The sequence below is a fragment of the Zeus faber genome (genome assembly GCF_960531495.2).
Source record: "Zeus faber genome assembly, chromosome: 8".
NCBI lineage: Eukaryota > Metazoa > Chordata > Actinopteri > Zeiformes > Zeidae > Zeus > Zeus faber.
Window position 1 is genome coordinate 24,857,767 of NC_137195.1, and position 13,868 is coordinate 24,871,634.

The 13,868-nt window shown below is 45.4% G+C and overlaps 1 protein-coding gene across 1 annotated transcript; it reads left to right on the plus strand.

Moving 5' to 3' along the window:
* On the plus strand, positions 1-12,544 carry LOC307234209 (transcription factor E2F3-like; the record flags this gene model as incomplete). Its single annotated transcript, XM_080005815.1, has 8 exons — positions 1-288; positions 2,169-2,286; positions 2,425-2,555; positions 3,875-3,963; positions 9,646-9,804; positions 9,930-10,044; positions 10,234-10,375; positions 11,536-12,544. The coding sequence occupies 8 exons, from the start codon at positions 1-3 to the stop codon at positions 11,847-11,849; spliced, it is 1,356 nt and encodes a 451-aa protein (XP_079861941.1). The 3' UTR covers positions 11,850-12,544.
* Between the last annotated feature and the right edge of the window lie 1,324 nt (positions 12,545-13,868).

Consider the following 13,868-nt stretch of genomic DNA (forward strand, 5'->3'; position numbering starts at 1 on the left):
ATGAGAAGAGGGATCTGCTCGGCTCCGGACAAAGTGATCCTAGCGGGGGTCGGGGGGGGCTCCGCTCTGGACAATAACATCATTTTAACAACTCTCTCCGATCGGCTGAACCCCGGTTTACAAAATACAACTTATATCCAGATCATAACCACCCCTCCTCCGCCTTGTAACATCACCCAGACACAGAATGTGTGTCTGTCCGAGCCGCAGATTAACAGTGTTTACTCCACTCCGCAACAAGCCGCCACGCACGGATCGGGACCGCGGCCCGCTTTAGGAAGACCACCGGTAAATGATCGTCGAGATCGATCGCTTTGGTTCGTCCGCGAATAGGACACATTCTAGCTCGGCTAGGCTAGTCCGCGGCTAGCCGCTTAGCAAGTGGCGTCCGCGGGACTCGCCCGGGCGAGATCCAAGTTGTTTAGATGTCGGATCAAGTCGGGGAAAAGGCTCGATGATGTGAAGTGCGTGTGGTCGGGTCGGGTCGTGTGTGTTTGGGGTGTGCTCCAGCCCCGGCTGCGAAAGCCGGAGATCACTAGCGGTGGCCTAGTCTCTGTTGTTAGGAGTCTTGTTTGGGGGGGAAGGGAGCCTGCTGGGCTGGCTACTAGCTCCAGTAATCTGGCTCGGCTAGCAGGACACACCGATCCACTTTGCCGCTTCGTCGGCGTCTAAACATGCCGCTGTGGTTAGTTTAATTTGTCGGTTAAGTAATTCTGGGAGTGTGGCGATCGCCCGCCTGTAAAAGATAAAAAATAAAATAAAAATAAATAAAAAGCTGCAGCGCCAAGTTGGATGGAGCTCGAGAAAAACACACGAGTTAGCTTGTGAGGCCGGTAGCAATGCATGTTAATCTATAGATTGAAACATGTCGTGAGGATGGCCTCAGTGTTGGTCTTGCAGGCTTTACTTCGGACTGGAAGAAGTGTAGCTTCCGTGCGAAGTTGAAATGGACTCCTATTGCTGTAGTGCAGCTTGCACACTTTATTTAAGCCCGAGAGCCCGCTTAAAACCACAACTGATTGCTTTGTTTTAAACCCCAAATGTGGCTTTGTGTATTTATGGAAAAAAAAATTAAAAAAAAGAAGGAAGATTGAAAACAGCTTACTCAGCCCCCCCACAGTGGGTCTGTGCAAGCCCACAGCAAGGAGAGCTCCATGTCAGTGTAAAATGGCTGACGTTTGGACTGCTACCAGAGGGCATCTTTCCTCTTACATTTTGACTGTACTCATCAAGAAATACTCAACATTTGGTGGGTTTTGTTTTTTTGTTTTTTTTTGCGTGGGTGTGGTAAACCTTTTCCTCGCCAAGAGCCGGATGTGATCTGCAACTTTGCTCGCAGATCAGGCTTTGGTAACTTTCCGGAGGCAATCTGTACTTAAGGTTTGAGCAATCGTCACCGCAGTGCATAAAGACATCTGCAGCGCCGCACAAGCAGGGGCAGCGAGGTGTAAACAGCCTTGACACTTAGTAGTGTCTTACAGATTGGGCGGGGGAGGGCAGGAAGAAGGTTACCGCCTCATCGGAAACACAAGATGAACGCATGTATCATGTATGTGTGCGGTTGATGGGCTTATTTAGATATTGGTAAGAATAAGCGTGCGTCTTGTGATCAAATTGTGGCAACTGGCGGTTAAGAGGAGTCGCGACATTTCTAAAATAATCCGGCCTTTGTGAGTTCCGATCGGGCCGACGGGTGTGGCCGCGTGATCGCCACACGTCGGCCTCCCGATCAGTCGATGGGAAAGAAAGTCTCAAACAGGGGTTATGTGCGACCACATACGTTGGATTCATATTCTCATCCCACGTGGAATAAAGCTATATTTGTATTAGATGCCAGATTCTGGAACCCTATATTGAGCTTTTTCAATATATGGTGATAAGGAACCGGCAATTGACTTTCTGCTTTTCTCACATACGGAATTCGTTTGAAGTAAAATCGCGGAAGACGATTACATCCATCGATGTATTGATCTTCATGTTTTCATAAGCCGACACTAACAGCCTGGGATCTGTACTGTTGAGTCAGAAGTAACGTCCAGGGCAGAACACTGGCACTCTACCTCCTTCATGAAAGTCTGTAGTAAAGGGCCGAAACAATTGTATTTGGCGGTCATTTAATCTCCTTTTGCTGTTTTTTTTAATTTTTTTGTCCCCCCCCCCCCCCCAAGGCCAAGAGGCGGTTGGCACTGGACGATTCGGACCATCAGTACCAGACAGAGCCGGCCAGGACACCCAGGGGCCGAGCGGGAGCCGTGGCCAACGGCAAACACCTGAAGACCCAGAGAAGTGAGTATCCTCACAGAGCGTGCTTAAAAACAACAGGTTGCTGTGGGGTTTTCAGTAGGTGGCAGTGAACACCGCCTACTAAACATTCTCTCTCTCTCTCTCTCTCTCTCTCCCCCTCTCCCCTTCCCTGCACTGTAGCCCCCAAGTCTCCGTCGGAGAAGACCCGCTACGACACCTCGCTGGGGCTGCTCACCAAGAAATTTGTGGAGCTGCTCGCCCAGTCGTCCGACGGCGTGCTGGATCTCAACCTGGCGGCGGAAACCCTGCAGGTCTGGTGGCACGTTAAGAAAAATGCCGTAGCGACATTCCTGGGCGATGGCTCAGGAATGGTGATTATCCACAGTGTGTGTGTCCACCAGTTTGTTGATGGTTCGGGTGGAGGTTGACTGATAGACCTGTATATAAATACAGATCTCTTGTACGTTTTATAGGGTGACCCCCTTACAACTGGGTCTTACAGATTGTGTCAATGTGTTTTTTCCTCCGACAGAGGTTCCTTCCTTTCAAATGATTAGTGGCAAAAAGTCTCTTTTTGGTGATTTGTCTCTCGACGCGCGACTGGTTAAAAAGATCCGTTCGGTTTCCCGTCTCTTCGGCCGCTTGATCCAGTCGGTATAACAAGTCGGAAGCGTCGGCTCCGACTTGTTGGGAATGAAGTTCCCGGAATGAAGTTCCCGCGAGAATCGTTTCGTTCTGTCAAAGTCGTTCCTTTAGGGAGAATGCAAAGTCTAAAGCGGTCACGTTTGAATCGGTTCTGCTGCCGTGGCCTCCGCTTGAGGCGCAACTCTGGGCTCTCGTTTTGGCATTCACGTCTGTTCGGCTCGCGCGTCCGGCCGCAGTTTCTGAGGCGACTCTTTTGCCGGACAGACCTCGGCCTCGGGCGTCATTTTAGAAGATTTGTTCGCTACGAACAAATCGTTGGCTGAGTCGTGCCACAAAGGATGGCCTGCGTGAGCACCGCCATGGCATTGTATTTGCGATGCTCTGCGTTAACCAACCGCCACGGTCCGTACCGTATTCAACCGCGTTCTTTTGCGGGCCAGGTTTTCAACTTGCGACCCGCTCGGCGTTAGCTTTTCCATGTTTAAACAGCGTGGCTACACTGGAAAACAATACCCACAAACTTTTTTTTTTTTTCTGATCATTTTTTATTTTTTTGTATTCGGCTCCTCTACAGCCACAACATGGTTGAGAAATGCCCCATTGCCAAAAGTCATTAAAAACAATGTCTCAATCTCTATGAACGCGAAACATTTTTTAACTTTTTTTTTAACATTTATAATTTTCCCCACTTGGTCCTGGGTTTCCCAGCCAAATAACACATGCGTAACGCCAGACTATTTAAAATGTAAAGTAATTTGACAGGAAGCGGTTGGAGCCATATACTTTTCGAGCACCGATTTAGTCCGAGGAATGGGGCTCCACTGCCGGCGACGGTGTTGACGATATCCCGTCTTATCTCCACAAACAGTCGATCCAGTCTGCGTTGATTGGACCACGTGATGTAGAAGGGGAAGCGGCTCGCGTGGGGGCGGAGCAGATCGTTTGAGGTGTATGTGTTGAATAACAAGCCGTGTGCTGCATCCAGGTCCAGAAGAGACGGCTGTACGACATCACCAACGTGTTGGAGGGCATTCACCTCATTAAGAAGAAATCCAAGAACAATATCCAGTGGATGTGAGTCCCTTTCTCTGTCATTTCTGTCCTCATGAATTATCTTTTATGCAAGTTCCTTTTTTTTAATCCATCTGAGCCCCATCCTGTACGTTTTCGTCCACAACAGGGGAAAGAGGGTTGGTTAAAGTCACCGTCAATTGAGCTTACCTCATTTGCTATTTTAGCATTATTTATGATATTCATTATTAGGGTGTCAAGCACCAAAGGTGCAGACACTCTATCGTTTCTACATTTTGTTATTGTTGCGCTGATTTTTCCAAGTTCACCGTGTTCACACCAGTCGCCTTTTACGAAATTCGACACATTCACAGACATTGGTTTAATCCGATTTCAACCAAACAAACTTTGTTCGATTCCTTGCACCCTCCTCTTTAAGAATGGTATTGTGGACATTCTTTCATAAACACGAAGTTGCCGTTTCTTCTGAACAGTTGGTCCAATTTTCACAAAACTTGGTTCCCAAGTGCAGCTTTCTCCACTGAATCTACTGCCAGTTGTTGCATCCAGTTGGCCTAAAGGGGGCACTATACCAAAATGGTCGTGAAAATGGTCACTACTCCTAGACCCCGTGTCCGATTTTGACGCAGCCAACTTTCGGACACTTGCTGCTGAAGGTTCTATTGGCTTGAGAAAGATTAAGTCGATTGTCAAAACCAGATGGCTGCCACAAGCCAACATTCAGGAGTCTGAAGGCGAGGTTAAATTTCTCCCATCTGCATGGGATTTGGTGAATGTAAAGTCCGAGGGGGTCAAGATGTACCTAAAAAAAAAAAAAAAAAAAAAAAAATCATACATTTCCGCCTACAGGGGCGCTACAGTCATTATCTGGATGATGCAACACTGAATTGACCAAATCGGTCAGTACAGTCATGTGTGTGGTGTCATGATGCAGCTCCTCATGGCAAATAGATTTTTGCGAGAGAAATATTTGACCTACGCTTTCACCATTTCACCATTTTGAATTGTATGGAAAAAAAAAAAAAAACTATACTAAAATTTCAATCAAACCAGGTTTATTGGATTATTTGAACCTTTAATTGTTCAAAGTTATTAAAATTGTTCCGAAAGTCCAAAGAAATTGCCGGTCGACGACCAGAGGTCATAGAGCGTGTATGTAATGTTCCATGAAATCACACTTTTCATATAGCCATAGCTCGCATACTGTTTGTCCTACAATCGTGTATTTAATGTCGGATGATCCAACTGTACCAAACATTGCTTACCAGCAGGTAGTTTTTCTGATGTTTAGCATTTTATGAAAATTATATTTATTCTGTATCCTCCTCAGGAATTGGTCCAATTTTCATCAAGCATGCTCTGTTGGATGGATTCTTTGAACCTTCGTTGAAATCTATCAAAATAGTAACCTAATTGAAAATAATATGGCCGACACAGGCATAAACGTGTTGGCATAAAAACCGCATAGAGAGCAGGTAAGCGTAGCTTGTAAACGGGGGTTCCGATGTGAACCCAACATGCTTTTTTTTTTTTGTTTGTTTTTTTAAAGACACTATCACATTAGATAAATTCTGTTTGGTTCATACGTGTCAAGCCATGTGATGGCCGGAGGTCATAGAGCGCACAGAAACTGATGCATCAAAAGCTTTCTCATAGACTGAGGGTCCCGTTCTCAAACATGACCATCATTTGTACGTTTTTCTCTCTGATGCAACTTCTTCAGCCATGCCTCGCCGGAGGTCAGGCTTCGGGGTTGCACTTGGGCTTGACACCCGCTTATTGCCGCTTGCAGCTATATTTTGATCATGTTTTTCTATGCACACAGGGTCACAGGCACCAAATGCTCATCGATGCACATGGGGAGCAAAGGCTTCTTTCATCTGGTCCGATCCCACAGAACATGGTCCAGTTCTGACGCTCACATGCCCATTGTAAGTGGTGGACAGGGCTCAGCATGGGCAGTGTGACCGGTCTGCAGGTACACAGCCCCATGTGCAGCAAACTGCATTAACTTTTTCAGCAATTTGTGCTACAGTAGTTTTACTGTGGGATCAGGCCAGACGAAAGAAGCCTTTGCTCCCCATGTGCATCAATGAGCCTTTGGCGCCTGTGACCCGTTCCCTGGTTCACCGGTTGTCCTTCCTTGGACCACTTTTGGTAGGTACTAACCGCTGCAAACCAGGAACACCCCACAAGACCTGTCGTTTTGGAGATGCTCTGACCCAGTCGTCAGGCCATCACAATTTGGCCCCTGTCAAAGTCGCTCAGATCCTTACGCTTCACCATTTTTCCTGCTTCCAACACATCAACCTCAAGAACTGACTGTTCACTTGCTTTCGAATATATCCCACCCCTTGACAGGTGCCATTGGAACAAAATGAGCAATGTTATTCACATCACGTGTCAGTGGTTTTAACGTGGTCGCTGATCGGTGTAATCGCTGCATTGCAATTATTTTGGCATCGCATCATCGTGTTTCCGTTCCGGTTTGAAGGGAATTGTATGCCCATATGTTAGAAATGTTGCAGCGAATGAAATGGGAAATGGGCTGCAATTTCCGTTGGTTGGTTTGAGGTAAATTGGCTTTGTATCTGTTAGTTTCTTTTCCAATGTTCAATATCAATAAATGGCTCTTTTTCAATAGGTACTAAATATGTGTATTAATATACTATTATGTGCTTTTACTACAATAGTTTGAATTGGACGATTAGATTGTTAATCGCAATTATTTGCCTGACAATACATTTTCAAACTTAATTTAATCTAAAAGTTATGGATACGCTAACAGGCAGGTAACTCTAGGACCTTTTGATCAGGTGCTTTTTAACAGAGAACAGTTGATCAGAAACATCAACATGTTTTGGATTTCCGACATAAAAATCCCGAAACCTTGGATGTACAGTATCTGGAAATTGTATCCAGCATTATCACTAGGGAAGCACGGTTGTTATTTTACTCTCCCGGATCACAGAAGACTAATCTGCGAGCTCATGCATTTGCTCTGGGTAGACAGGTCAGACAGTCAGATTTCCACCCGACCTGGAAATGGCCGGCCCAATCACAACGGTTTATTCAACAGGGTCGGGCTTGTTACGATAGAGGAGCGCGGTTGAGCTGCCGCTGATGTGGAAGTCTGTTGAATCCAACAGTATTAAACAAGCTGGACGGTATTTCCGACTGGATTTGGTAAAAGTTAAATTTACCACTGGCCTGTCGCTCAGCGCTACGTCACACATTTCGATGCTCTGGCTGTAGCTCTATCCAGTGCTCTGATTGGTTGTAGGTCTATCCAGTGCCCCTTGGAAAACGAAAATGAACTGAGGGATTCCAGACTAATACGCATTTGCGAATAAGCCTGGCATCGCTGGTCCAACAAAAGCCCCATTTCCCACATTGGTATCCGTAACATTGGTGGTTAAAAAAATATCCGGCAAAGGCAGTAGGTAGTCATTCCCACGTTGGCTTCCCTACTGGAAAAGTGCCACATGGACTCTGTTCCCACATTAGATGACTGTTACAGACACAGTACGTAATGGGTCAGGGTTAGTACGTTATGTCCGGTGTGGATGCGATCGTTTGGACATGCGATCGTTTGGACAATCTGTCAGCAATGGCCACTGAGATTATGCATTCTAGCCTTTCTAACATACTATCCTGCGCCAAAACAGGCTGTTTTGCGGGGGGAGCCACCCTCCCGAGGCCCAGGGTTCTGTGAGCTGATGGCGTTTGAGAACGGCTTCCCGGTTTCGTGGTATTTCCTCCGTAACGTTCGCCGATTCCACCTCATCAGTCCACCAAAATCTGTTTCTGAACAAATTTGAGGCGGGGGGGGGGGGGGGGGAGTGATCCAGTTGCTGGATCTTCACTCATATTAGATATACCAGGCCTCGTTTAACAGTTTGCTCCGAGTTTGGTTGTCGTTCTCCACGCTTGTGGCAGACCTGCCACCCTGCGTGCATTTTGTGTACCAGCTACGCAATTCTTAGACAAAATACGCAGGTACGAAATGCCAGCTGAAGCTACGCGACAACAAAAATAAAATGGAGGGATGGCACCTGTGTCAGATATATTTTCAAATTCTGTGCCGGTCTAATGTACTACAGTACAGTGGTTTAAAAAAAATAAAAAATAAATAAAAAATGCTCAGATTCTCAAACCCGATACAACATAATGTAACGTAGTTGGCGCTCAAAAGATAGCGAAAGAAAAAAAATGTCGGCTGTTTGGAGGTACTTCAAGGTAAACATAGAAGATTAGATCAATTATTTATCTATCGGCTGAGAATATTCCAAGATTGTGCAGACTGCGTATCTATCACTGTCACAGCGAAGCTCTGTTCGTGATGAAAGGTTCCACTTTCTTTTTTTTTTTTTTTTGACTCTGTTCTTGACTGTTCACTCAGTAAAACAAGTCGTTCAATTTGATTGACTTGGTTTAACACACAGTGAGGCAAGGAGGACTTCCAGTGAACCAGAGTGAGAAGAGTCAGCCACTTATTTGATGTCATTGAAATTTAATTTGGGATGGCAAATACCATTATAAATATAATAGAAAGTTATATTTGCACTTAAAAGTGAAAGACTTTCATTATAAGTTTGAACTGGACACGTCCATGTTAGTTATATGTTGTGTCCAACTAAAACTCAGTGGGAGTTACAGGTTGAATTTTACTGAAACTTGGTGACAGTCCCAATTTCAATTTTATTGGAACTCAGGGACAGTTTCATGTTCTATTATTGTTCCATAGTGAAAAATGACCAATAGTAAACACAGTGTCAAAATCAGCAATCTCACTATGGTGGTAAATAAAACTTACAGCGGCATGTGCAGCTGTCCTATCACGTGAGCGTGATCAGATCACGTGACGTATTTGTCATTGACATACAGCAGATCGCAATTTGGAATCGGCAGACGTCCGACTTCTAAAAAAATCAGGAATCTGAATTGTTCAAGAAAATTGCCATCGGTGCATCTCCAGCTGGTAAACATGTTCGGTAACTTTACGAGATAATGCATTTCAAGGGGTATATTTAAATAAGATAAATGACTATACATAGTCAGCCGTGGTAGCACTGTAAAACACATGGCGGATAGCAGGGCGCAGCCTACAGTCAATCTACAGCATACTTTTATTAATTTTTTATTTTTTTGATAAGAATGAAACAGAGCAGAATTATAAAAATAAATATTTGTATAAACTCACTATTTGTGCTGAGCCGGTATTTGGATTCGGCTCCACCCCTGCGCTACATGCTTGTCCCGGCAAGGTTACTGCATCCATTCACACACAGTTCCATTCACAGCCGTACAGGCATTTTCCTGTAAATGGTTCTAGGTCGAGAGTGGGGAAATCTACACGACGACTTTACGGAGCATCGACACCGCCTCCTTTTCCCACATGAAGGCAATATGGAGCATTGCCAGTGGATTTACGGCTTTCAGTGCAAGTGGGAAAGGGGTTAAAGTATTCGCTTATGGGTACTTGCCTATACAGAGTACTGAAGTGTTCAGTTATAATAATGGCTCTGTGTCTTGAAACTGAAACCGTCAGTCCCAAAAAGCAACGCACTAAAAGGAAATCTGTTTCCACGCATTACTGTACATCAGCATAGGGTTGAGATGTCGGAGCATGAGTGCAGTATGGGACCCAATACCGTCATCCGCTGGACTCTGAAATGAAATTCTGAGCTGACTGTCCAAATGACGGGGTCCCTGGGTTTGTAGGGGCTGCAGTCTCTCTGAGGCGGACGGGGCTCTGAATCAGAGGCAGAGGCTGACGGCCGAGGTGTCGGCGCTGGCCGAGGAGGAGCAGCGGCTGGAGCAGCTCATCCAGCGGTGCAGCCTGGACGTGCGGCATATGAGCGAGATGCCAAACAACCAGAAATATCCTTTTCCCGTTTTGTCACCGACCACATCCTACCGCTGTGTGTTTAGAACGGTTGAAAATATTTTATGATAAAACTTGGGACTCTATAAAACTTTGGTTAATTCTTTGACCCCACCTGCACATATGCCTATGTAACGTATCAGGACATCAGACAACTGGGGAACCTCAGGGATCAGACTGTCATAGTGGTCAAATCCCCCAGCGACACCAAGCTGGAAGTGCCTGATCCCGAGGAGGTGGGTTTGGTGTGGATCAAAAATATTACTGCTACTACATTGACTCCATATTGCTTTTGTTAAGACACATTAGGGCTTATCAGGCTTCTGTTTACCTGCTCACGGACCGTCCTGTTTGAGACCCCCTTTTGTGTATTCTGGCTCATTCCGGCTCTTTTTTTATTTATGATTATTTTTATTGCTTTCCAGAGTCTTTCCATCCATTTGACCAGCACCAAGGGTCCCATCGAAGTCCTACTGTGTCCGGATGAGGAGAACGACCCGAGAAGTCCCGTGAAGAACGGCAATGTGGACATCAATGGGAACTCCCCTTTCCTCAAAGTCCTGCAAGGTGTGTGTCCAGTGGGCGTTGCATTTCCAGCGTGGTGTCCTGGGTTCGTTTTAACCCTGCTTTCTGTTTGTAATGACGTCTGGGTCAAGGTTCAACCATCATCCATAAGAACCGATGGTTTTTGAATGGAAAAAAATAATCGAGGAAAAAAAAAAAAAACCCTCAGAGTTACTTTGCTTATGAGGTCAAATTTGTCGCCACTGTGGAAAACATCAATGCAGACTCAAGTCTAGAGACAATTCTTTCCATATTTGTGGTTGTAAGTTGCACTTAAAAGGGACCAAAATACCCAAAAAGGCCAAATTATATTTAATGATGGCAGTAAATAATTATTTTAAATGCAATTCTGCAGGAACAGCCTAAATCACCTCTAGGAGCGTATGGTACTACAATGACGTTATGATGGGCAGTATGTAAAATATGAAATTGAATATGCTTTATATTGAGGGTGACATTCTAATTTCATTAAAGCTCAAAATATATTTCTCAGTGCATAATTTAGTTGGCATTTCACAGCCACGCCAGATTAATGCCGTTAAGAGATAAACCTCAAGTCTTTAAGTGATGGCTTGGTGAACATTAGGATTTTTATTTATTAATTTTTTTTAAGTGTGATTTTGGTATCTAACTAAAAGTGCTAACTAAAGGTTTCTGTTTACAGCGGCCACTTAAAATTTCAATTTTCAATTTCAGCAGACTGTAAAATATTTGTAAATATAGAGTAATTAATCAGTAGATTGAGGTGGCGCATTGGAAACCCGTCAAACTTTACCAGCTTTACCACTCGAAGTGTTTTTTGATGTCCAATCCAGTGGGTTTTTTTTTTCCACCCCTGTGCCACGTGATAGCTTTCTCGTCGTGCCGCGAAGAAAAGTCAAATTCCTCTTAAACTAAAATGTGTGTTAGATCAAAATTGCAACGCTGAGCTAATTCAACAATTCCAGCCGAGACACCACCTCTGTTCATCAAAACAAGCTCATCGAAAGCGAGAGCTATTAGTTGTCCATCTTAATAATGAGCACAGTCGTGCTTTTTTTGTGGTTACTGGGATTGTGTAGTGTGCTGTGGGATTGTTTGATTGTGTGAAAGATGTGCCACGACCAAAATAAATTTGGGACTGAAACACTGATCTAATCAATTTGAGCCTCCCCCAACTACAGAGCCCACTACCGCCATCTCCGCCGGCCACGCCCTCACACCGCCTACTTCGTCGGCCGCCGTCTCTGTCACCACCCTGTCCCCCATCTCCTCCCCCTTCACCAGTCTCCTGCAGCAGACCGAGGACCAGATCCCCTCGGCTCTGGGGGCCCTCGGCGGCTCACTGGGGCCCTTCCTCAACCTGGGGCCGCCGCTCCTGGACCAGGACGACTACCTGCTGGGCCTGGGGGAGGGCCAGGGCATCAGTGACTTGTTCGACGCCTATGACTTTGACAAGATGCCCTCTCTGGGGCTGGACGACCTGCTCTGTAGCTAGTGGTAGCTAACGGCAACGGAGGAACTGTTTTTGTTTGTTTTTTTTTCTTTTTAAATCGTTTGTTCAACTTGATTGACAGGAGAGTCGGTGACTCGTACGGATGCTCGCACTGCCGCGTTGGATTATTTTACCCTGGAGCTGGTGGAAGGTAAATTAAAATTTGGAGGGAAAGGGATGAAATGGTGACTCGAAAGCGAGGCTGGGCGGTTTGGAGAGGTAATATCTTGGGTCACGGGCAACGGACGCTTTTAGGCCAGCCAGGTTTGTTAAAAATTAGGGAGGATTTAATTCCAGATTAAAAGGAGCTCCACGTAATTGTTTCAGTGACGGACCTGGCGGAGAAGGAACGTGAGGATCATGTCATCTTTCTGATATATTTTTTTATCCTGTTTACACCTGGCATTAACGTGTCGTGCATGGTCAAATTGTAACCCGGTGGCAAAGAACCACAAACCTTCGAGGGTAAATGCATTTAAGGAGCGTTGAAAACTCATGATAATCGGATCGTGTACGCCACCTCCGAGTCCCAATTAAAATTTTTACCTTTGAATATTCTTACAGGCCATTTTAGCTACGTATTTAATTTTAATATGGCACACCGTGCTGCGATATATATCTATTCCACCCTACCGCCATACATTTCTGGCAAATAATTAATTTTACCACACGTTCAAAATGTCACGCTCTTAACATGATTATTCACGCTGGTGCAACCCCTCTCCATGAAATAAAACATTTTCGCTTTAACGTGATGCAGTTCAGGGAGGGGCGGTTACGTTGTGGGTCATTCAGTAAACCAATCATTATCCTAAAGGGCGGGAACTGCCCTACATAAAGAAGAGCGCTCCATATAAAGAATAAAAACCCAATGAGGAATGATGTCGGGTTTGTAAAGGTTTTACAAATAAAAAATAAATAAATAAAAGTTGATAATCTGTCTAAGAGGTAAAGCCTGTGTACTCTGTGGGGAATACTTGGTTCTGATTGGCCAGTGGTAGCGATAAGCGGTCAGTCTTTCCTGAGAAGACCGCTGCCTGTTAACGACTTAGTAGCAGTGTAATAAGCGATATGTGCAGCTGGCCGGTCATTATGGAAGAATAACGCCCTGCAAGTCCTAAACGCCCTGTTGGGGGTTATTTGACGACAATGCACGTTATCCCATTCCTCAAACTATTGCCATAGCCAGTACCATGGAAAGGCCGTCCTCTTTTTAGGCCGCACACTTTCCAAATATATTCTTTCAGTATGTTTGAAGGTAACCACACCGTGAACCAAGCAGCCTTGTTTCAATGCACAATCCACATCTCGCTCAAATTGCTCAGCCCATGGAGGCTTCATCCCCGCACTCGTACTGGCTGTAAGTCAGACCTGCACCGAGTGTGAAAGCATCAAGACACATGCATTGACTCGGTTCCTCCCCATGTGGTCTCTGCAGAATGTCACCAGTTGGTCATCATAATAGACCTGCCGTAGGATTACATCTGGCTGAAGATTAGATGGAGACGAGTGGCACGTTAATGGCAGGTGGTTTAAAATGGGGCTCTCGGTATTTCAATGACCTGTGCTTTTTAGGTGGTGCGTTGTGTGTGTGTGTGTGTTTGGAAACCGAGAGTGAAATGTGACTAGAATGTCAGAATCGAACCAAAACAAGATGGTTTTTGCGCCACAAAATGCAGGACTGTAGGTGCATTTATGACGCCTCCGGTACATACCACACCATTGTCTGGATTTGAGGCCGCGCTGACGCTGCTCATTCTCAATACCGGCCGGATGGAATTGCCCTTCTAGGACGAAGCGGTATTCCATGAGCCCCAGAAGATTTATTGATATGCCTTTGCGGATGACTCCGTGTCCTCTCTTATACTGAGTGTATGTCCGCCTAGTGAGTGGAAAAAAAAAGATTTCTAGTGTTTTTGCCGTGGTTTATCAGGAGAAGGCCTGGCCTAGGACTGCAGATGGCTCGTCTTATTGCCCGTCTTTCGCCCTATGCCCCGGGGAAAGTTTTAAACGCCGACTTCA